At 31.9% G+C, this 24,515-nt stretch overlaps 3 protein-coding genes across 4 annotated transcripts; all 3 read right to left on the bottom strand.

Moving 5' to 3' along the window:
• Window positions 1-348: 348 nt before the first annotated feature.
• On the bottom strand, window positions 349-2,246 carry LOC107644173 (uncharacterized). The gene is made up of 2 exons (XM_021102792.2): window positions 2,121-2,246; window positions 349-2,031 (listed from the first exon to the last, which is right to left on the bottom strand). The coding sequence occupies exon 2, from the start codon at window positions 2,000-2,002 to the stop codon at window positions 500-502; it is 1,503 nt and encodes a 500-aa protein (XP_020958451.1). The 5' UTR covers window positions 2,003-2,031; window positions 2,121-2,246; the 3' UTR covers window positions 349-499.
• A 3,926-nt stretch (window positions 2,247-6,172) lies between these two features.
• On the bottom strand, window positions 6,173-8,474 carry LOC110272125 (uncharacterized). 2 transcript variants are annotated; one of them, XM_088488405.1, is made up of 2 exons: window positions 6,743-8,472; window positions 6,173-6,487 (listed from the first exon to the last, which is right to left on the bottom strand). In XM_088488405.1, the coding sequence occupies exon 1, from the start codon at window positions 8,429-8,431 to the stop codon at window positions 6,755-6,757; it is 1,677 nt and encodes a 558-aa protein (XP_088344531.1). In that variant the 5' UTR covers window positions 8,432-8,472; the 3' UTR covers window positions 6,173-6,487; window positions 6,743-6,754. The 2 variants fall into 2 exon arrangements, with proteins under 2 accessions (XP_088344531.1, XP_020979636.2); XM_021123977.2 differs by lacking the exon at window positions 6,173-6,487 and having other exon boundaries at window positions 6,635-8,287; window positions 8,394-8,474.
• A 4,979-nt stretch (window positions 8,475-13,453) lies between these two features.
• Window positions 13,454-17,843, bottom strand: LOC107644179 (uncharacterized). Its single transcript, XM_088486480.1, is given in 4 exon segments — window positions 13,454-13,775; window positions 16,302-16,597; window positions 16,600-17,535; window positions 17,538-17,843. Coding segments are annotated over 3 exon segments (1,464 nt in total). The 5' UTR covers window positions 17,779-17,843; the 3' UTR covers window positions 13,454-13,775; window positions 16,302-16,310.
• Window positions 17,844-24,515: the final 6,672 nt, after the last annotated feature.

The raw sequence follows: 24,515 nt of genomic DNA, 5'->3' as shown, positions 1-24,515 counted from the left end.
TACATTAATTATGGAAATGAACATAATGTACATATTTTCAATTGATTTCTAAGAATTAAAGCCAAGTAACATTAATTATGAAAATAAACAAAGGTTTTAAGATAATTCATATTTGAACCAAATTAGCCAAATTCCTAGAAATCCCTTCTTGCACAGCCTTTTTTATTTGAAACATCAAGTGAAATCACAGACTTAGTATACAGGTTTCTTCACCTATGATCAGATTTTAAAAAATAACAAAAATGTTGAAATTGTCAACAAAAAAAGTGGGGTCATGCATTTAGTAGATGTATTTATTTCAAAGATGGCAGTGAAAATCATACATCAGCCAATAACACAAGTTCAAAATTAAATCAATAACAGTGAGATAACCAAAATCAAGGTGATAGTGAGTTCATGGCATTTCCCAAACCTCCAACCCAATAGATATAAAATTTACCAAGTTCTGTACAAATTTTGACAACAGAAAATTTATTAATTTGAGTTGATTTATTTCTCCTTAGGGTCTTTTCAATAAGCCTCTAGCAATCATTTCATGAAGATGTTTCAGCGCTTGATCATTTTCACCTTTTTCCAACAGAGCACGAATAGTTGTTTCGTAAGTTACAGCATCTGGAGAGAAACCATTGTCTTCCATTTCCAACTTTAAGGCCAATGCTTCATCAAGTAGGCTCTCTTTGCAAAGCCCATTGATCATAACATTGTATATCCTTGTGTTTAGGTGATAGCCTTTAACGGAAAGATCTTGAAAAATCTCTTTTGCATTTTTAAGTCTTCCATTTTTGCACAGGCCATCTATAAGTATGGTGTATGTACATATGTCTGGATCAATGCCACTCTCTTTCATTTGCTTGAATAACATAAGTGCCTTGTCAACTTGTTGGGTTTTGAACATCCCATCCAACAAGGAATTGTAAGTGACTACATCAGCGGGTGGACCTCTTTCGTGCATCTTGACAAGAAGCTCCAAAGCACAAGAGATTCTCTTCGATTTGCTCAAGCCATCAATAAGAGTGTTGTGAGTTACCGTGTTTGGAACCAAGTACTTACCACGCATTTCTTCAAAGAGATTCAAGGCTTCATCGACCATTTTACTTTTACAGAAGCCATTAATCATGATACTGTAACTTTGAACATTGGGTGACACTCTAATTTGGGCCATTGTTTTGAATATATATTTTGCCTTATTTACCTGATTAACCAAACAATATCCATCCATTAAGCTGGTATAAGTAACTACATCTGGTTTCACACCATGTTTTGCCATTACAGCCAATACACTCTTAGCATCTTTGATCTTTCCTTCCTTGCATAGCCCATCAAGCAAAGTATTATAGGTATAAACATCAGGAGTAATGTTTCTAAGCACCATATCACTTAACAAATCAATGGCTTCCTTATATTGACCTTCAAGACACAATCCAAAAATGAGAGAACTGTATGTGATAACATCGGGAGAAATTCCCTTAGCAAGCATTTCAGAGAATAAATGAAAAGCCTGACTTACAAGTGTATCCTTGCAGAGGCTATCAATAATTGCGCTGTACATGAAGACATTGGGAGCAATGCCATACCGTGGGATGTTTCTCAACATTTGAATAGCAGCTGATGTGTGTCCGGTCTTACAGAGCCCATTAATCAAGGTCCCATAAGTGACTTGGTCGAAGTGAAATCCATGAGCCAGCACTGTGTCATGAAAGCACACTGCTTTTTCAACACTACCACAGAGACAGAGACCTTTCAAGATTGTTGTCAATGTTACCGTATCAGGTTCATAATCCATTCTGAAAATCTTGGCCAACACAGAGAAAGCAAGCATCATACGACCCATGCCGCAGCAACAATTGATTAAGATATTCAAAGTGACCATGCTGGGCGCAATTCCACTGGCTTGCAATTGCTGAAAAAGGGAGACGGCAGCGTGGAAATGCTTCGTCTTGGAAAGGGATCCCAAAATCTTGTTAAATTGGATTATTGATGGAGGGCGACGCATAGAGAGCATGCGAGTGAAGGAATCAACAGCTTCATCAACTTCACGAAGGGATGGGGGCTCAGAATGAGAGTGAAGGGATGAAGAGGAAGGGAAGGAAACAAAATTAGGGATTTGGAGAAGAGAATACCTAAAAATGAAAGTGAACCTTGAGGTTGAGGATGACAACATTTTAGTGATTCGCACTTTCGCTGTTGTCTAAGTTTGAGGGAGTGCTGTCTGCTGCTCTCTGGTCGAAGACGTAGACTACTAGACGTTGCTATCTCTGCAATAGTTCTCTCGATTTTTATCCGGTACTGATCCGGTATCCTATACGATTAATACATAAAATTATGAAAAAAATAATAAATTGATTCTTGGCTTTTTGATTTGTAATATTTAAGTCTTTAAAAATTTAAAAATATATTTAAATTTTGGATTTTTTTAAAATTTAGACACATTAATTTTTGGGTCTAATTTATTCTATTTTAAAAATTCTTTTTTATGTGTATTTGTATCAACCAAGTCAGTACAATAAAAGTTACGTTTAATTTTTTCATTAAGTCTGACAGACTCAAGTAAATACGAGGGATCGATATACCTAAATTTTAAAAATGTCATAGACTTAAATATATTTTCAAATCCTTGAGGACTTAAATGTTTGCAAATCAAAAGGTTAAAGACTTATTTGTTATTTTCTCTAAAATTATATAAAAAATTTTATTAAAAAATTAAATAAAATATATATAATAATTATTATTATAAATATTTTACAAAATTATAATTAAAATCAAAGTCTTAAAATTTTTAATATTAGCATATTAAAAATAATTAGTATTTATCTTAATCAATTTTTAATATTAAACATATTGATGAATTTTGATAAATAAAAAATATTTTAATATATAAATAAATATTTTTTATATATAATATTTTAAATGATAATATAATTTTTTATTTTTTAAATAAATAAATATAAAACACAAAAATGTAAAAAAATATGATTATTTTTTTATTTATTAAAATTAATTATTATGCAATAAAATTTTTATAATATTCAAAAATTATATTAAAATAATATTTTATACTGTAACATATAATTAAATTTTATATTATTTGACAAATAATTAAATTATTATATTTAAAATTTATTAGTTAATTATTTTTATTAAAAATATTATTATATAATCTAACTTTTATCAAAATATTTGTGAAATTTAAAATATTACAATTTTTCTAAAATTTATTCTTTTATTCTTTTGTACTTTTTTCTTTTCTTCCAATTTCAACAATTCACCAATTAGTATTAGCTGTTCATATTGATTATTCATTGTTTTCGATAATCTTAAGTTCTAAATTTTAAATTTTAAATTTTAAATTCTAGGGTTAAGTACGATTTTGGTCCTTAAAGTATAGGTTGAAAATTTTTTTGTCTCCAATCTTTTTTTGCAAACAAAATAGTTCTTAAGGTTTAACTCGGTTTTAAAATCGTCCCTAAGGTTTAATTTTGTTTTAAATTTTTGGCAGCGGAAGCCGAGGCAGAAGTAGATCGTAGACAGCTTTTTCTTCTTCCCTTCTCTCTTCTTCTTCTCTTCTCCCTTCGTAAGAGTAGAAACACTTTCCTTCTCTTGCTTTTCTTTTTTTATTGTATAATTTTTTTTATTATGAGTAATTTAGTCCAAAATTTTAATATTTAAGTAAAAATGACAATTTTAAACCTTAGTTTTAAATCTTAGAGACGATTTTGTATACAAAAAAAAGAATTGGAGACGAAAAAATTTTTTGGCATTTATTTTAGAGATAAAAATCGTACTTAACCCTAAATTCTATATCTTAAATTGATTTTATTTTATTTTATTTTATTTTTAAATTTTTTTATTAAATTTTGGATATTTTTATTATTTTTAATTTTAAATATTTTTTAGTAGCATTTTCTTTCCCTATATTTTCTAAACCAAACAACAAAAAATTTAATTTTTCATCCATTTTTTTTCTACATTTTTTTTCTCATATTCCTTCAAACAAAACAATGTGTTAGTAGCATTTGCTATCTTAGCACTAACGAGTCTAATGTTTGCTTAGATGAGGAATTTTCTATTCTATGAAAAATCACTTTATAAATTTCATTTCTCATTTTTTTTTCTATTTTTTATAATTTAAATTTCGAGTAATAGATGTATTGAAAAACGGTTAAATTTAAAGTATACTCCTTTCTTTGAATTGTACTATTTAAAAATCTCACATAATTTCTTGGTTTATGTGCAAAATGTATTGAACTTTTAGCTAAACTAATTCTTTTGCTTTCATGTTTTACTTTTGACAGTAAAATGTACCATTTTAAGACAGAAATATAGACCTATTTCTATAAGCTCTTTTTTTTATATGAAAATAAAAGTAGTGATATATACTTTAACATTGTAATTTTTTATATTTTTTAAAATTGTAAAAGGTATACAAATCGAAGAGTCTGATTTCTGTATCTCAAATTTTTTAAATTTTTTAACACAAATCGAACAGTCCGATTTCTGTACCTCTACAAATCGAACGGTCCGATTTTTGTACCTCTAACAATTCGAACAGTCCGATTTTTATTTCTCTAATTAAACGATTCTACATTTAAGAATAACACTTCAATAATCCACATTTAAAAAAAATCACCATTACCACTCCAATATCAAAATCAAAAAGTGACCTCGAGCTCCTCATTTTAGTAACCTTACCTTAGTGTTGTCTACAACATGAACCTCTTTAACTACTATGGAACTTGCTCAATTGCTAGTTTTGTTGCTTTGCTATTATAATTGCAGCCTGGGCTTTATCTTGCTCTCCCTGCATTTCTTCTAAACTGTTTTGTAGTTTTGCAATCTCTTGTCCTTTAGCTTGTTCAAGGTCAATTAATATATTGAGAATGGTATAATATTCAACCATGGTTATTAATAAATTTTTATGATGTATTTCTCTTAACTAGACTAATTATTATGTGAGTTCTTTGGGGTATTATGATACGATCATACGAAAGAAAAAGATAGATTATTTGTCGTATTATCAAAGTAAGAATTTACTGGTTTTATTTACAAAATTCATTGTTGTTTTATGATTTGTTTGTATTTTTCTATTTTCACTAGCATTAGTTTAATTAGCCATAAGTTTAACCACTGCATTCTCTTTACTCATAAAACTTTTTGAGTTGTGCATTCTTTTAGCCTCATTGTCCTGTTATCATTTTTAGTCCTTCTTAGCTAGTAGATATCACAGCCTTGTGATTAAAAAACAAGGAGGATTTTCCTCGTGAAAAACTTGAGGTGACAGCCTGAAGTGCGAATGGTCTTATAATACCACCTTGTCACAAAAAGTATAAACATTTGCAGGTAACATTCTTATTCCTTTCGTGGGAATTTATTTTGATCAAATCAGGAAAAGATTTATTATCCTTTTGCTTAAATTCAGAAAACATTCAAGAGTGCACATATTAAAATAACTCAGAATTAAGAATGTGATGTTTAAAAGGGTGAATGTACAAATAAAGAATGTTCACTATAGTGTTGAAGGGATTATTTTGATTGTTCATGCTTTTATTAAAGGTGGATACTCTGATGAAGATTTTAAATTATCTTCATGTGAGGATGCTTCTGTTTAGCCATTAGATAGTGGATTGTAAGATTTGATATTAGTATGTTATAAAATTGTTATCTTTATTTAAAGTATGGCTAAAAAAATAAGTCAAAATTTAATCAAATATTTTCATGAGATATTTTTTTATATCTTTATTGGACTAGATGCCTTTATTAAATGGCAATTCTATACCAAAGTTTGAGTTCTTCAAAATTGCAGGGGTACAATTTCATCCAGAGAGCATTATATAACAGCTGAAGAAAAAGGGATCAAACTCATTGAGAAAAAGGAAAAATAATTCGTGAAGAACTGAAGATGTTAGTACCAAATGCTTAATGCATTTTAACAATTCGTGTTTGAGGGCCAACATCCATGAAAGGAAAAACATTTTTAGCAATACCAATAAAGAACAGTTTATTCTGATGACCAAATTATTTGTCTTTATGACCAATCTACTATAAACTCAGTAGTTTAAAATTCTACCTTAGACATGAAAAACATTTTGTGACCAAATTATTTGTCTTTATGCTGATGACGGTAGCGAAAAGATTAATAACTATGTTTCACTCTAAAAAACTCAGAAAAATAGGATTAGTAATTGTGTCACTTTCAAAAAATAAAAAAGAATAGTATTTATGATTTTATTAGGTTAATGGCTCAATCGTAACTTACTAATTTCGCCTAATAAGCCATCGAGATGAGTGAAAAAGCATTACAAGAACCAATCAAAGCCGTTGCAGAGACACTACAGAAACACAATACACCTAACAACAACAAATTAAGGCAATGCATCGACTATGAATTATATGTCAATTCCAGCAGCAGCAGCAGCATGTGATGTTTAACACTCTTTCAATCTTTGATATCCACCAATGGATTCGCATAAACTCCTCATCATTCCCTCACCTAAAGGCACTTAAAATTGTCATTCAGCAACTATCATCATATTTATTAATCAATCTTTAAGTACAAAAATAAATGCCATAAAATAAGCAACAACAAAGAAAACACTTAGGTGTGGGTAAAGCAGAATAAAGAATCACAATCATGTGAAGATCTAAAAGCATTAATATGTAATCGAAAGATGATCGAGAACAAAACACAAGTTAAAAAGAAAGAGATACAAACAACATTTTGTGATGCTAATAAGAAGAATCTCACCTACTTTTATCCTTACAATAGGCCTTTAGATATCATTTCACGAAGAAGTTTCTCCGCGTTATCATTTTCACCTTTTTCAAACAGAGCACGAATGATTATTTCATAAGTCACAGCATTTGGTAAGCAACCATTGTCTTCCATTTTTGACAAGAAAGCCAATGCTTCAGGAAGTAGGCCCTGTTTGCAAAGCCCCTTTATCATAATAGTGTATGTCCTCACGTCTGGACGATAGCCTTTAATGGAAAGATCTTGAAAAATCTCTTTTGCATTTTTAAGTCTTCCACTTTTGCACAGGCCATCTATAAGTATGTTGTATGTATATATATTTGGTTCAATGCCACACTCTTTCATTTGATTGAATAACATAAGTGCCTTGTCATGTTGTTTGATATTGAACAAAGCATCCAGCAAAGAACTGTAAGTGACTATATCAGCAGGTTGACCCCAATCATGCATCTTTTCAAGAAGCTCCAAAGCACAAAGTATTCTCCTTGATTTTCCTAAGCCATCAACTAGAGTATTGTAAGTTACCGTGTTAGGAACCAAGTTCTTGCAACGCATTTCTTCAAAGAGATTCAAGGCTTCATCGACCCTTTTACTTTTGCACAAGCCATTAATCATGATACTGTAACTTTGAACATTGGGTGACACTCTACTTTGGGCCATTGTGTTGAATATATATTTTGCCTTATTTACCTGATTAACCAAACAATATCCATCCATTAAGCTGGTATAAGTAACCACATCTGGTTTCACGCCATGTTTTGCCATTACAGCCAATACACTCTTAGCATCTTTGATCTTTCCTTCCTTGCATAGCCCATCGATCAAAATACTATAGGTACGAACATTTGGAGTAATGTTTCTAAGCATCATATCACTTAACAAATCAATGGCTTCCTTATATTGACCTTCAAGACACAATCCAAAAATGAGAGAACTGTATGTGATAACATCGGGAGAAATTCCCTTAGCAAGCATTTCAGAGAATAAATGAAAAGCCTGACTTACAAGTGTATCCTTGCAGAGGCTATCAATAATTGCGCTGTACATAAAGACATTAGGAGCAACGCCATACCGTGGGATCTTTCTCAACACTTGAATAGCAGCTGACGTGTGTCCGGTCTTACAGAGGCCATTGATCAAGGTCCCATAAGTGACTTGATTAAAGTGAAATCCATGAGCAAGCACTCTGTCATGAAAGCGCACTGCTTTTTCAACACTACCACAGAGATAGAGACCTTTCAGGATTGTGGTCAATGTTACCGTATTAGGTTGATAATCCATTCTGAAAATCTTGGCCAATACAGAGAAAGCAAGCGTCATACGACCCATGCCGCAACAACAATTAATTACGATGCTCAAAGTAAATAAGTCGGGAGCGATTCCTTTGGCTTGCAATTGCTGAAAAAGGGAAATGGCGGTGGAGAAATGGTTGGTCTTGGAAAGAGATCCCAAAATCTTGGTGAATTGAATGATGGATGGAGGGCGACGCATAGAGAGCATGCGAGTGAAGGAATCAACAGCTTCATCAAGTGATTGGGGCTGAGAGTGAGAGTGAGAGTGTAGGGATGAAGTTGAAGGGAAGCAAAGACGGAAAGCTGAATAGGGAACACAACAAGGAGAGGGATTTGGGATTTGAAGAGCATACCTTAACATGATTCGTGAGAATGAGAAGAATGACAACATTCTTGCAACCACCAAAAGAGCGAGGGTAGAATCAAGCTTGTTCGAGGTTATTTACTTATTTGTTTAATTGTTTCTACTTTTGTTATCTTATTTAGGCCACGGATTTTAGTAATTTCAAATTGAACCCTCTGTTTTCATTTTTTGTAATTCTACATTTACCCCTACGATTTTTAGTTTCCAAATTTCCCCTCTCCAACCTTAAACATAATTTGTGATTCTGCTAGGGTTCTTGACATTTTCGCGGTCTGTCTTCTTCCGTCGTCGCTGTTTGTGCAATGTGTGTCGCTGTCGTCGCCCTATTTCTCTTCCTCGCCACCAACTCTGACTTCATTCCTTCTCCCTCTGCCTCTGCCTCTACCTCTGCCACCTACTCCAAGGGCATTAAAGTTCCATTCTTTTCGCTTTTTCTATGAAAACTACATGGAGTTTTGATGAAGTTCTTGTAGTTAGAAATTACGTCTTGTTTTTGAGGATGTGGATAGGTAGTTGATCGATTGATTTCATGGTGGCTATAACTAAATGATGATGATAAGTATATAAATTCATTGTGTTTGAGGAACAATAGATTCTTAGTATGGTACATATTTGCATATATGTAAGTGTAGTAGGCAGATACTGAATTTGATATTGTTCATGTTGGATTGGAATTTATATTCTTCTGCAAATAATCATCAATTCTATTCCATAGGGGACCGTTTTATAATTTTCATTCCCCACATTTGTTTCTACTTTTTGTAATTTAAATTTCGAGTGACAAATGGCATAACATTCTTCTTGGAAACAAAGTTAAAAGTATGTTCCTTTCTTTAAATTATACTATTTAAAAATATAACATAATTTTTTGGGTGAAATTTTTATCTGCAAAATGTATTGGAACTTCAAGCCAAAATAATTCTGTTGTTTTCACCATTTTCCTCTGACAATAAAACATACCCTTTTAAGACAGAAGTTTATACTTACCTCCAGCTCCTCACTTTTATTTGCTAGTAACTCTAGCTTAGTGTTGTCCACAGTAGAATCCTATTTAATTACTGTGGTAGTGTGGTGCTTGCTCAATTGTTGGTTTTGTTGTTTCTCTATTACTTATAATTGCAGCATGAGCTCCATCTAGCTGACCTTGCATCTCTTCTAAAGTGTTTTATAATTTTGCAATCTCTTGTCATCTAACTTTTTTAAGGTCAACTACTATATTAAGAATGACATAATATCAATCATGGTTATTAATGAATTGTTATGATGTAAATTTCTTACTTAGACTAATTGTTATGTAAGTTCTTGGGTGTATTATGTTGCGAAAGGAAAAGATGGAACATTTTCCAGATTATCAAAGTAGGAATTCACTACTTTTATTTACAAAATTCAATTCTTGTTTTATGAATTTGTTTGTAACTTCCTATTTTCACTAGCATTAGTATAATTAGCCATCCATTTAGCCACTGCATTCTCTTTACTCAAAACTGAGTTGTGTCATTTTCAATTCTTTCATTATCACAACCTTGTGGTTGAATAGGATATTTTTTCTCATAAAGAACTAGAGGTGAGAGCCTGGATTGAGAATGGTCTTATGGGGAGGGGGGTGTTATCAAATCAAGGAAAAGATTTATCATCCTTTGCTGAAATTCACTCAAGAGTGTTGCATATTAAAGTGATTGTTATGGTACTTAAAAGGTGGAGTCTAGATTGTGTAAAAAAAGTTAAAAATTAATATTTAATTTAAAAAGTATAAAAATACCAATTTATAGGTACCATAGTATTCATCTTAAGATAAACTTAGAATTAAGAATTTGATGTTTGAAAAGGTGAATGTACAACAAAGAATTTCCTCTCTAGCATTGAAGGATTTTGATTGTTCATGCTTTTATTAACCGGTAAGTCTAGGCTAAAGTTTTAGTTCTTCAAAATTACAGGAGGTGTAGTTTCATCCAGAGTGCATTATATAACAACTAAGAAATGGAATTGAAAAAAATGAGGCTGATGGTTCACCAAAATGTTTAATTAGTACCGAATGCTTATCCATTGTAACACTAGTATTTTGCGGGCCAACATACATGAAAGAAAAACATTTTTAGCAAAACCATTAAAGAACAGTTTATTCTATTTAGACCATAGCTCAGGATTTTATTAATTAAATAGCATAAAATTTAGGATTATGTGAAATTGATCCTTAGTGAATACCCCAAATAATATAGAATTAAAAGCCTATATTGATATTGAATAATCATGAACAAAAATTTCAGTAGACTTTCGTGTTACATCTATTCTTAATATATAAAAGTAGGTACATAGGTTTACCCACATTACTTTTAAGTTATTTCTCTTCTTCTACTAACGCCATGTCAGCACCAACGCTTATTTGGCAAAATTTTAGAATCCACCACTCAAATCTTGTCAAATCAACTTTTATTTTCACATAAAAAAAACACAAAAAAACAACTAAAAAACACAATAAAAACCAACAAATTAATTTTTTCCAAATCAATCCTTATTTCTAAAACAACAAAAACACAAATTAACATTTACTCCAACAAAAAGCTCTCAAAACCAAAGAGCTTATTACCCTTCTCAAACCCTCACCCTCTTAGCACCTCTCCGTACTAAGATCCTATTTTCTCCATCCTCTTCCGGTCCTATGAGCCATTGTTTTTTTTTTTTCTCAAAACAAATTGTACATCACGATGTCCATCTCCGGCGGAGCCGCATTGCATAAATTGCAGAAACCAGGGCAAACTCCATTCCTCCTCTTGCGGTTTCCTGCCAGGGCTCGATTCTGGTCTCAGACCAACGTCATCATTCGGCGCCGTCAACGTAGGAAATTTGTCTCGTCTTTCTAAAGATTTTCAACTTTGCCGTTTACTCTTCTCATTGTTCAATATCATTTTCAATAGCCCTATTTATTTGTTATAAATAATAACATTTTAATCGTGAACTCATTGCAAGTAGCACAAGTTTATGTATTCCTCTTTTGTAAACGGTTCTTCAGAGCTCGATTCTGAGTCTCAGACCAACGTCATCATTCGGCGCCGCCAAAGTAGGAAATTTGTCTCAATTATCTTCCTAAAGATTTTCAATTTTGCCGTTTACTCTTCTCATTGTTCAATATCATTTTCAATAGCCCTATTTATTTGTTATAAATAATAACATTTTAATTGTGAACTCATTGCAAGTAGCACAAGTTTATGTATTCCTCTTTTGTAAACGGTTCTGTCCAACACTCACAACCAAAATTAATGTACATTTAAAATTATTGCTCCCTATATACTATCGATTGCAATATTTCATCATCAAATTATAAATTGTTATTTTACATGTGGAGTACTTCTTTCACTATTTACATTTACGTGTTCCTCCTTTTCAAATTGTTATTCCACATGTGCAGTATTGCTTTCACAATTTACTTAGAATGGATTATCATTCTTTGACCATGTCTTATTCTTTGCAGTGCTAATGACAGACCGGAAGAGTTAATACCCAAAATTGCTAGATGAAAATCTACCAATCACTATTTAGTAAAATGTTTTAAAAGAATTAAAACAAAAAACTCTTATCTATTATTATTCAATTGAAACATCAAGTACTAATTAAATGCAATAAACATACATTAAAAGTGTCATAATAATAATAATTATAAAAAATTTCAGTTACAAATATTCAAATTCTACAACTTATACATATTAAGACTCTTACTACTCTTCATTTTTTAATCTCTTATACTAATTGTCAAAAATTCTTTAAATTTAATAACATTTTTATATGTTTTTCATTCTCATTCATTTATTTTTTTCATTATTTACAAATAAAAAAACCGCAAGAAAAGATAAAGTGTAATCATTAATGCAAATCGAAAAATGAAAAAAAAAATAGTTTTGTATAACTCTAATATAAATAACCTATATCTTTTTTAAAAAATAAATAAATTCAAAATCTATTTATAATATATTCTCTAAAATATTTTTAATATAACATTTATTACAATATACTATATAATATAAATAATCTACCTCTCCGCGCATTGCGCGAGTCTCACTCTAGTATTTATAAAAGCAAACGCGTAGAGGCAACGAAACACGAGCTAAACAATGTTCTAACTTTTAACTGAGTGGGTGTCAGATATTCTAATACCTCGCATTGTCCAAAATCACAAGACTTTCATATGGGAGAAATCTCGCTTATTATAAGTAATATAAATGTGATATGGATTATTTGGACATTACATTACTATGTGTGATTATATTATTAGTGATATAACTACTTGAGTATGGTTTTGTATTTTATCATTCGGTCCGTTGATTAAGAAGTTAGAAGTTTAAATCCTACCTTAGTCATGAAAAGCATCTTGTAACTAGTCATTTGTTCTTAATAGAATGATTTGAATAAAAAAGATTAATCATTGTGTTTCACGGTTTCACCCTAGGTCCATGACTCTATACGAATGAGATTTGTGTGTACTTTATTTTAAACATAAGAACATAGAAGTAGAACACAAATATTGTTGGACTGACGAGCAATTCTTTAGACATTTTAATTATCTTTTTTGAAAATAAAATTATTTAATTATTTCTAATTTATATGATAATTTAATTCGGCCTATGTCTACATCTCAAATCCGAAAAAATAAAGAGGATTGTTTAGTCTCCAACAACCAAGGTAAAACAATGTCGCATCCCAATGCATGGCCACACGACACAATAACGTCTTTAATCCATATAACTAACCCCATTTAGTGAAAACAGACTTTGCTAAAAAAAATTTATATAATAATTTATTCTTAAATCAATTCTTTTTTTTTTCTTTTCTCCCTTTTATGTAGAATTGTAGATTATTTCGGACCATGATTTTTTTTATTTTATTTCATATAATTAATAATTAATAATATCAAATGTAATTTTTATATATAATTTTTAACCGTCACCAAGATATATAATTCTTTAACTATAAGTCTATAATTGCCTTCTCGATGCAATAAGTTGGAATTAATTTTTTTTTTTTTCACAAAGGAGCAGTTCACCAATAAGGCCGTCGAGATATATAATTGAAAAAATATTACAAGGGTTTCAAATCATGGTTTAAATCTACAAAACGAAAGTTAAGTAAAGGGTTTTAAATTGTGGTCTGCAACTGCAATTGCAGCCATATTATCAGAAGCACAATAATAATTGGTTTAGCACTAGCAGCATTGAAAAGCTTCCAAGTTGGAAGCAAAACGGAATAAGGAAGATACCCCAGGTGCAGTTGCAAGATTAAAGCAACTAGAGCTATGAACACCTACTGCCGCTTTAGAGAATCCATTGGTATCACATATGCATGTCCATAATGATTCTCTATCTTCACCATCTGCATAGTAGAGCTAAAGCAAATACGATAAAGGTTGAACACATAAAAAAGCATTGCATGCTTACTAGTTACTACAAACTCTTGAAAGAACATCTACATTTTCACTTGTTTAGGTAAGTCTCAGAAGGTTAATCTACTAACAACAAGAAGAAGCAAAAACTAAGTAGAAAACCTCTGTAAACTAATAATCACTAAAACACATCAGCAAAATACATTAGATGGCTACATCTGCAAGTATATTGCTGCATGGGAAAATGAAAAGAATGGAAGACAATAATAACAAGAGTGTAGAGAAACTTAACAAGTGATTCCCTTTGAATAATGAAATCAAAACAAACTTAGTTAGAAATAACTTAACATCAAAGCACAAATATAATAAAAAAAGGAAATAACAATATACCCCCCACAAGACACATGTGACAACCACCTTGACACAAAAAGGCATCAAATAAGCAATGACAGAAAATATCTAAGTTTGGCTAAACAAAACAAAGAATCACCATCATGTAGAGAAAGAATCAGAAGCATCAATAATATGGAATAGATAGATGATTAGGAAGAAGGTAACAAAACACAAGTTAAAAAGAAAGAGATACAAACAACCTTTTGTGATGTCTAACAAGAAGAATCTCACCTACTTTTCTCCTTGCAATAGGCCTCTAGATACCTAACAACCTTGGACGATAGCCTTTAACAGAAAGATCTTGAAAAATCTTTTACATTTTTAAATCTTCCACTTTTGCACAAGCCATCTATAAGTATGTTGTATGTACATATATTTGGGCGAATGCCTTGATCTTTAATTGTGTTGAATAAAACAAGTGCTTTGTCAACATGATGGTTTTTGCATAAAGCATCAAGAAAGGAATTGTATGAGATTATATCAGCAGGTTGACCTTCATCATGCATCTCAACAAGAAGCTTTGAAGCACAAGATATTCTCCCTAATTTGCACAAGCCATCAATAAGAATACTAAAAGTTATTGTGTCTGGAACCAAGTCCTTGCGACGCATTTTTTCAAAGAGATTCAAGGTGTCATCTACCATTTTACTTTTGCACAAGCCATTAATCATGATATTGTAACTTTGAACATCAAGTGACACTCTACTTTGGGTCATTGTGTTGAATATATATTTTGACACTCTACTTTTGGGATTGAGATACCCGCTCAACGGAAACATGTGAAATTCCCGTGAAGAGGAATTTACTTAAATGCCCTTATATACGTAATAAATACGATAAAAATAATAACATAGAATTTGTACTATAATGACAAAAAAATTACATAACATGTATATTATACGTATAGGTTATGATGGCTGAAGAAGTCACATTGACAAAAAATAATGTAATTGACTTCTGAAATAAAACTTTACCAAACAAAAAATTTTAAAGTAAAGCATGAGTGTTAAATTTGATAAGAACAAAACAAGTACAACGATGCTGGAGCTATCGTACTATTATTGGAGTCCTGAAAGTGTTCACTATTGTTGAATGATGGTAATAAAAAAATTCATTTGGAGAGAAAAATTATGATTGAATGATGATGATCGAAAATTAGGAATTGGAAGGATATGTGCAGGGAAAATTAGTATTTGGAGGCAAAATTAGCAAAAACTCAAAGAATTATGTATTGTTTCACTTTTAACACCCCCACCACAAACACCACATAACAAAACTCCAAGCCAGTAACTTCTTTTAAAATGCTAATAAACAGAGACTTAGAGACAATGGAATAATGTCTACACAAGAAATAATGAAGTAATTCATCTATGAATTAACAGAAAAACATTCTCCGCAAAAGTATTTCATAATGTACATATTTTCAGCAGAAGCAATTTCCAAGCAATACAACTGAGTAGCATTAATTAAGAAAATGGCCAAAAATCTTGAAATAACTGAACCATATTAACCTTGACTCAATGTTGCTTAGGTTGATGAAAAGAGGGGACATGCATTTTAGAAGGTGGGTTTATTTTTAAGATGGAAGCAAAAACTATATAGCCTAAGAATAAATCCTTAGTACCTATTTAAATTTCCTTTTACAACAATTCCCAGAGGATTCAATCAAATAAACAATAGCTCATGGTTGCTTATGATAAAAAGTCATAGGAATTAGTTTGATATATATATATATATATATGGTACCTACAAAGATACGGAAAAATAAGTTGCACAACAGAATAGCAGAGTACAAACAACAAACAACAAAACAAAATTTTCAATCTTTTTAGTTTTGCTTAGTTTGTAGCATGATAAATACATGATCTCATAGAAGAACAGTAAAGAACACTCTATTGCTATAAAGAGATCTTAAACACTAAATCTGTAAGCTATAACTAGGAATATCAACTAAAGAATCAATAAAGTAGTGGAATTCAAAAGGATGATAGCAATTGCAAAAATCGAAAGTACAAAATTAATTAATGTTATGGCATTGCCAAAGTCCTCTGACCCAACAGACACAGAATTTATAAAACTATGATACATATTCAGCAACAATGAGATGTAATTTCAATTCGAGTTGATGTATATTACCTTCTTTTATCAATTTAATAAGCCTCTAGCAACCATTTCCCGAAGAAGTTTCTCCGCCATGTCATTCTCATCTTTTTCAAACAAAGCACGAATAACAGTTTCAAAAGTCACAGCATCTGGTAAGCAACCATTGCCTTCCATTTCCGACAGCAGGGCCACTGCTTCTTCAAACAACACCTCTTTGCAGAGCCCATGGATCATAATATTGTAAGTCCTCACATTTGGAGAACAGCCTTTAATTGAAAGATCTTGAAATATCTCTTTTGCATTTTTAAGTCTTCCACTTTTGCACAGGCATCTATAAGTATGCTGTATGTAATATCTGGATCAATGCCACTCTCTTTCATTTCCTTGAATAACATAAGTGCCTTGTCATGTTGTTTGATATTGAACATCCCATCCAACAAGGAATTGTAAGTGACTATATTAGCAGGTTGACCTCGATCATGCATCTTTTCAAGAAGCTCTAAGGCACAAAGGATTCTTCTTGATTTTCCCAAGCCATCAACTAGAGTACTGTAAGTTACCGTGTCAGGAACCAAGTTCTTGCGATGCATCTCTTCGAAGAGATTCAAGGCGTCATCGATCATTTTACTCTTACAAAAGCCATTAATCATGATATTATAACTTCGAACATTAGGAAACGCTCTACTCTCGGCCATTGTGTTGAATACATATTTTGCCTTATTTACCTGATTAACCAAACAATATCCGTCCATTAAGCTGTTATAAGTAACCACATTTGGTTTCACACCATGTTTTGTCATCACAGCCAACACATTCTTAGCATCTTTGATCTTTCCTTCCTTGCATAGCCCATCGATCAAAATGCTATAGGTATGAACATTTGGAGTAACGTTTATGAGAATCATATCATTTAGCAAAAGAACGGCTTCCTTATATTGACCCACAAGACACCGTGAGATCTTTCTCAACATTTGAATAGCAGCTGATGTGTGTCCGGTCTTACAAAGCCCATTGATCAAGGTCCCATAAGTGACTTGATTAAAGTAAAATCCATGAGCCAGCATTGTGGCATGAAAGTGCAGTGCTTTTTCAACATTACCACAGAGACAGAGGCCTTTCAGGATTGTTGTCAACGTTATGGTATCAGGCTGAAAACCCATCCTGAAAATCTTGGCCAATATAGAGAAAGCAAGCGCCATACGACCCATGCCGCAACAACAATTAATTAGGATGCTTGCAATTGCTGAAAAAGGGAAATGGCGGTGGGGAAATGGTTGGCCTTGGCAAGAGATCCCAAAATCTTGGTGAATTGGATGATGGATGGAGGAGGACGCATAGAGAGCATGCGAGTGAAGGAATCAACAGCTTCATCAAGTGATTGGGACTGAGAGGGAGAGTGTAGGGATGAAGTTGAATGGAAGAAAAGACGGAGAGCGGAGTGGGGAACAGAATTTGGGAATTGAAAAGCATACCTTAATTTGATTGGTGAGGATGAGACCAATGACAACATTCTTTTCTTGCAATCAAAACTCAAGAGGAGTATGGTAAAATGGAATGCGTCGAGTCGAAGAGTGCTTTCCATCTTACTATGTTGATTTGAGGAGGAAAATAGAAGCAAAGAAAAAGAGAGGAAAAGTAATTTAAACAAAAATAATTATTTTTTATTGTTTGATCAGAAAAAAATTAGAAATAAAAAGTTGAGTTTTTTTTTTATATAAATAAATATTAAAAATATTTTATTTTCTAACATATACACCGCTAAAAATAATTACTAAAATACGCATTGTTAATTTTGCGACTCTCCAACTAGATTGAAGAATTTTCGGCCAATAAGCCTTTGTAATGTAATTTATAAGCTAGTGACTAAAGTGCTGGTTAATAGATTACGACCTTTTTTGGATGAGATTGTTAGCCCAACTCAGGGAGGGTTTATACATGGTAGAGGAGCGCCTGATAATATTATTGTGGCCCAAGAAGTTCTTCACTTTCTTAAGCGGACAAAGTCTAGAAAAGGAGCTATGGCTTTTAAGATTGATTTAGAAAAGACTTATGATAGAGTTGATTGGAATTTTCTTGAGCACACTCTTGAATCTTTTGGCTTTCCTTCTCTAATTATTCGGCTTGTAATGAATTGTGTTCAGGCTTCAAATCTTTTCATCCTTTGGAATGGGAATAGATTGGACAGTTTCCAACCTCGCAGAGGGCTCAGGCAAGGAGATCCAATTTCTCCTTATTTATTTGTTTTGTGCATGGAAAGATTGGCGTGCTTCATTTCCAAACAAGTTGACGAGGGTATTTGGGATGGTGTGGCTGTTTCTAGAGGAGGACCTAGAGTTTCTCACTTGATGTTTGCAGATGACCTCCTCCTTTTTTGTAAAGCAAAGAAAAATCAAGTTCAGAATGTTGTGCACACCTTGGAGTTGTTCTGCAAAGCTTCAGGTATGAAGGTTAACATTGAAAAATCTAAAGCTATTTGTTCTAGAAATATCTCTAATAGAAGGAAGGAAATGTTGTCTGGTGTTTCTCATATTCCTTTTACTAGTGACCTAGGCAAATACTTGGGGGTGAACCTTAATCATCCTCGAGCTGCTAGGTCTATTTTTTCGGACTCTTTAGAGAAGATCAAGAATAGGCTGGCTAGTTGGAAAGGTCGGCTCCTTAACAGAGCAGGCAGGCTTTGCTTAATTAAATCTGTTGCTTCTTCTCTTCCTATTTATCAGATGCAAGTGACTCTTTTTCCTACTTCAATTTGTCAAAAGATTGATTCTGTGCTTAGACAATTCTTGTGGAAGGGAAAGGTGGGGGAGCGATGCTTAAATTATGTCAAGTGGAGCAAAGTTGTCACTCCAAGAAAATATGGAGGCTTGGAAATTAGAGATACCCAGTGTGTAAATTTTGCTTTATTAGGAAAGCTTGTTTGGCAATTACTGCATAATAATGATAAGCTTTGGGTAAGAATTATGTTGGCAAAATATTTATCTGGGAGGTCTTGCTTTTCATCCAGTTTTTCTAATAATGTTTCAAGCACTTGGCGAGCGATTTATAAGACAATAGAAAAGCTTCGTGATGGTTTTGATTGGTGTACAGGCAGGATGTCTCAATCCTTTTGGTATCATGCTTGGCGACCATGTGGAACGCTAGCTCCTTTGGTTCCTTTTGTGCACATCTCTGATTCTCACTTGAAGCTAGAAGATGTCTGGTACCATGGACATTGGCGGTGGGATATTCTTTGCACAATGATTCCGGAAGAAGTTAAACTTGATTTGATGCTCTTTGATCCTATCAAGCAGGCAGGAGATAAAACAGGTTGGTTTTGGACAAATTCAAATACTCTCACCTACTCGACTAAAAGCGGGTATGAATGGCTATTGAAGAAGAAATTTGGCTGGAACGATAATGAAAATTGGCTTTGGCTTTGGCGCTTGAGAATACCGGAAAAGATAAAGTGTCTGCTCTGGCTTTGTCTCAACAACGGAGTTCCCACAGCTAGTTACCGGTTTCAAAGAGGTCTTGCTACTTCTGATTTTTGTCAGCGATGTTATCTTGCTCTAGAGGATATTAACCACTGCTTTAGGACTTGCCAAAAAGCTCGTCAGATTTGGATTAGCTTAAATTTGGGAATGACCGCTGAGGACTCTAGTTTGGATTTTGTGTCTTGGATTCGTTCTAACCTCAACAAAAATGAGTTTCTCTTTGCAGCGGCCTTTTGGTGGATTTGGAGGGATAGGAACAATGACATCTTCCATCAAGATGATCCATGGAGTAAGGAGAAAATTGTTCACTTAGTTCAACATGCTGCTCGCGATTTCTCTAAGGTTGTTACTAACCAAAAACATATTATTCCTTCCTCTTTGCAATATAACTGGGAACCACCTCCAATGAATGTCTGTAAAGTGAACTGCGATGCAAGCGTTTTTGAAAATGGGCAATTAGCGGGCTTTGGATGTATTATTAGAGACAGTATGGGAATTTGGATGAAAGGTTGTTCTGCCAGTATACCTCTTTCTAGTGTTCTCTCTTGTGAGCTTCATGCTATCTGGAGAGGGCTTGTTATGGCTTGGGATTGCGAGTGTAAAGAGGTCATATGTGAAACTGATAATCTTGATGCATTTCTTCTTGTTTCGCGAGGCACAACCAGCATGATTACGAATGACTCTGATCTGCTTGGCAAAATCAAAGAGATGCTTCAGCGCAATTGGACAGCTACTTTAGTGCTCATCCAGCGTACAGCAAACAGAGCGGCTAATTTAATGGCTAAGACTGCTGCTTTAAACAAGCAGGTGTACCTAGAGTGGTTACAACCCCCTAATAATTTAGACATTATTATTAGAGAGGAGTACTACTCTTTCTCTTAGGTGTTTTTTTTCTTTGTGTTATGTTCAATCACCAAAAAAAAAAGTTTACACTCTAAATCAAGGGAGGAGGCCACGAAAGGGCACTGGCAGTAGCAGGCAAAAAAGCTGCACTTCCATTACGCGAAATGGAACACATCACTTCTGGTGTCTATGAGTTGAGAGAAATCAGGGCAGACAGCAGCGAATTGGAGGCAATGTGTATTTTTTTTAAGGTGTGTTTTTCCAAAGTGTGTTTTTCTCGTAGGTGAACCTTTTTGGAGAAAACAAACTTTGAAGAAAACACACTTTGAGAAAACACACATTGACTCCAATTCGCTGCCACCGGCTCTGATTTCTCCCAACTCGTGGACGCCAGACGTGATGTGCTCCGTTTTGCGTATGCATGGGAGTGCAGCTTTTTTACCTGCGGTTGCCAGTGCTATTTAGTGGCCTTCCCCTTGATTTGGATTGCAAACCCAATTCGTAGGCGTCATTCCAGAATTGATAATGCGCATTTTAGTAACTATTTCTAGCAGTGCGTATATTGTGAAATAAAGTATTTTTAATATTTATTTATATAAAAAAGCCAAAAGTTGATGGGATTTAATAAATTTTTTTAATATTAAAAGAAAATGCTGTAAAAAATTTGTTATGTTTTTTATTTTTAATATTATTCTTTTTTTTAATATATTTTATAATATAAAAATAAAATTATTTTTTTTAATATTTTTTATTTAAATATATTTAAAAAAATAAATATATTTAATTTTTTTAATTTTTTTCTTCTTACTTTTTTTTATTTCTTTCCTTTCAATTAAACATATTAGAAAGTGAGAATAGAGAGTGAGAATAGTATCGAATTTATTGGAGATTATTCTTTTAAGAGAAAATTTTAAACGGCCCTCACAACGAGGTTTAATAAAAAAAATTGAGATGATCTATTCTCAAAAATTAGTTACTTTTACCAAATAACCAATTTGGATGGATTAAGCAGTCAATTTACTTGTCTGTTTAAACAAGTGTCGAGATTTGAATTCTATTTTGTGCATGCAACAACCTATTGGCCAGCAACAAGAATGGTACTTGAAAATTCACATAGCTAATTAAAATAACCTCTAAAGATGCTAATGACAAACAAACTACTTAAAGATTTAAAAACACGCAAAAAATCTAGATATTAAATATATATTCTAAAATATAATTTTAATATAAATTTTTATACACATTATTAGAAAAATAAGATCTTTTTATTCTTAAATTTTGGTAAATTTATGTCAAGTAATTTTTTTATAAAAATTTTCATCGAGAATGACCACATTATTTTGAAAAAAATATAGAGATCAAATTTTGCTCCAAACTTTTTTATGCATCTTATAAATATTTATTCAAATGTTGTCACAAAATTAAGATCAAATGGATTTGTCATTTGTTAAATATAAAAGTTTTTGTCACTTATAAAAAATATAATATTTATTGATTATTTTTGTCACAATTTTAAATCATTCAAAGACTATTTTGTCAAAAAAATTTTTCAGGTACTTTTCATCAACGCGAGAATCGTTCAGATACCAAATTTATAGTTAACTCTACTTTTATTAACTTGGCGATTGGATGGAGTTTAGAACGAGAGTGAAGGGATGAGATTGAAGATGAAGAAGAAGGAAAGGAAGGAGAGTGAAGTGTAGAACAAAATTAGGGATTTAGAGAAGAGTACTAAAAAGTTTGAATGATCCTTGAGGTTGACAATGATAACATGTTTGCATTCAAGGTCCTAGCGATTCTCACTCTTTCGTCGTTATCTTATTTGAAGAAGTGCTTTGTACTAATGATAGTTCACTCAACTTTTAACATAGGATAAACCACAAAAATACAGCCGAATTATTTTGTCATCCACAAAAATATTCTTAAATTTTATTATCGACAAAAAATTTTTCAAATAATTTAAAAACGTGACAAAGTACTCACCCATAAATTAAGACATTCTATGTTAACGAAAAAAATAATGTGACAATAGAACTCTTTATATGGCAAGTAAGTCACACCATGTTTTTCCGTTAACAGAGCAGGTCTTTAATCACGACATGATATTTTTTATACATTTTGAAATTATTTGAGAACATTTTTATCAATAACAAAATTCGAAAATATTTTTATCTGCGTCAAGATAATTCATGTGCATTTTTTGGTGGTTTCTCTTTAATTATTTACCATATTATTAGGTGTAATTTTTTATTACATCAAATTTTCTTTGTATTTTTTTATTTCACTTAAAGATCGTATATAAAAGAATATATTTTTTTAAAAAATATTGAAAAAATATTCTCTTATTTGTTAATATTAGAAGTATAACCATTTATATTATCTTCTCTTATCAACTTAAATTTTTAGAAGAAGTAATTTTATGATAATTAATACAATTAATGTGTTTGAATTGGCTACTCAATCTCTTTTTTAAGACAAAAAAATTGAGTAAACTAACAAAAATACATTATTGATCCATTAAAAAAAATTTAAAAGGTAAAAAAAATTTTAATTTATTGAAAATATAAATTATTTTAAATATTTTTTAATGATACCAATTTTTAAATCATGATTGAATATAAACATGATAAGACACTATTAAATACATGTATATTACTAAAAAGTGTATTATTTGTAAAGTTTGACCAATTCAAAGGTGAAAAAAATAGTTATTTGGTCCAGGATTTTAATTTAAAAGTCATCACCTTACAACTCATAAATACATAAGTTGATAATATTACAAGTTGTCACATTTGTAATGTAATTTTACTATCTAATCTAATTAATATAATAGGTGATTTGGTCAGCTTAGACGAAAATGATGGGAGTTAAATAATGCGTGTTTAGAGAAGAATAGTCGTGTATATTGGTATTTTATATTTGTATTTATTTGAGTATTTACACGATTTAATTTAGCACTGATAGGTATTATTAGTATAATTAAGACTTGATTTTGGATAGAATATCACAAATTACTACTTTATATTTCTGTATTAAGTATTTCGTTTGGGTAAAATAATTACCCGTTTAAGAGTTCTTTGGATGAGATTTGAATAAGGTGGAGTAGTGTCACCAATTATCACTTCTTATTTTATTATTAGAGATTTTATTAGAGTAGAATATTTATCTAAGTTTGGAACTTTGTTATATTATATTTCTTTTTAGTAAAATATTTGGTGAACTTTTGTGTCAATTTTTTTGCCTCTCTAGTCACATGCTTAGTTTTTTAACAACAAGCAACCAAATATAAAAAGAAATTCCGTGAAGAATATAATCTCTGTCCTTAAACTGTGTGAAATTTTAGTTCAACTAGGTATCTTTTAAAATATTTTTTTAGTCAATCTGTTACACAAATTTGGAGAGGATACCATGAGGTATATCAAGTACTTATATTGACAGTTAAAGTTTGGATTGTTTTAAACTCGTAGAGTCTACATTTTCAAATTGATTTTTTTTTAATTGAATTTTTTTTAACTGAATGATATTCAAATTTCTCTCGAGAGTGAAAAAGATCCGGAGTTGAGGGTGAAAGAGTAAGGTATTCCAGAGGAGCTAAATTTTATCTTTCTTCAGGAAGAGTTTCTGTGGTACCAAAAATCTAGAGAGTAGTGAGTTCGATGTGGTGACAGGAATACTAAATTTTTTCACCTGCAGACGATTATTAGGCGAAAGAGAAATAAGATCCATGAGTTGTTAGCAGATGATGAAACCTGGGCCACTAAGACGCAGGTGCTTGAGCAGGAAACAAATTGTTTCTTTCAAAAACTATTTTCTACGAGGGAGAATATTGATCTGAATGTTATGGGAGATTTCTCATGTCCCTCTCTTAGCAATGAGGCCTGTTGAAGATTTGTTGAACCAGTGGCATTAGAAGAGGTTAAAAGAGTTGTAA

The sequence above is a fragment of the Arachis ipaensis genome, chromosome B5, assembly GCF_059453495.1.
Source record: "Arachis ipaensis isolate K30076 ecotype BB chromosome B5, ASM5945349v1, whole genome shotgun sequence".
Classification (NCBI taxonomy): Eukaryota; Viridiplantae; Streptophyta; class Magnoliopsida; order Fabales; family Fabaceae; genus Arachis; species Arachis ipaensis.
Note: the sequence above shows the minus strand (reverse complement) of the source record. Positions and strands in the feature narration are given on the sequence as shown.

Excerpts from the sequence above, each read along its gene's own strand:
- LOC107644173 (XM_021102792.2), bottom strand. The coding sequence starts at position 2,002 with ATGCTCTCTATGCGTCGCCCTCCATCAATAATCCAATTTAACAAGATT.
- LOC110272125 (XM_088488405.1), bottom strand. The coding sequence starts at position 8,431 with ATGTTGTCATTCTTCTCATTCTCACGAATCATGTTAAGGTATGCTCTT.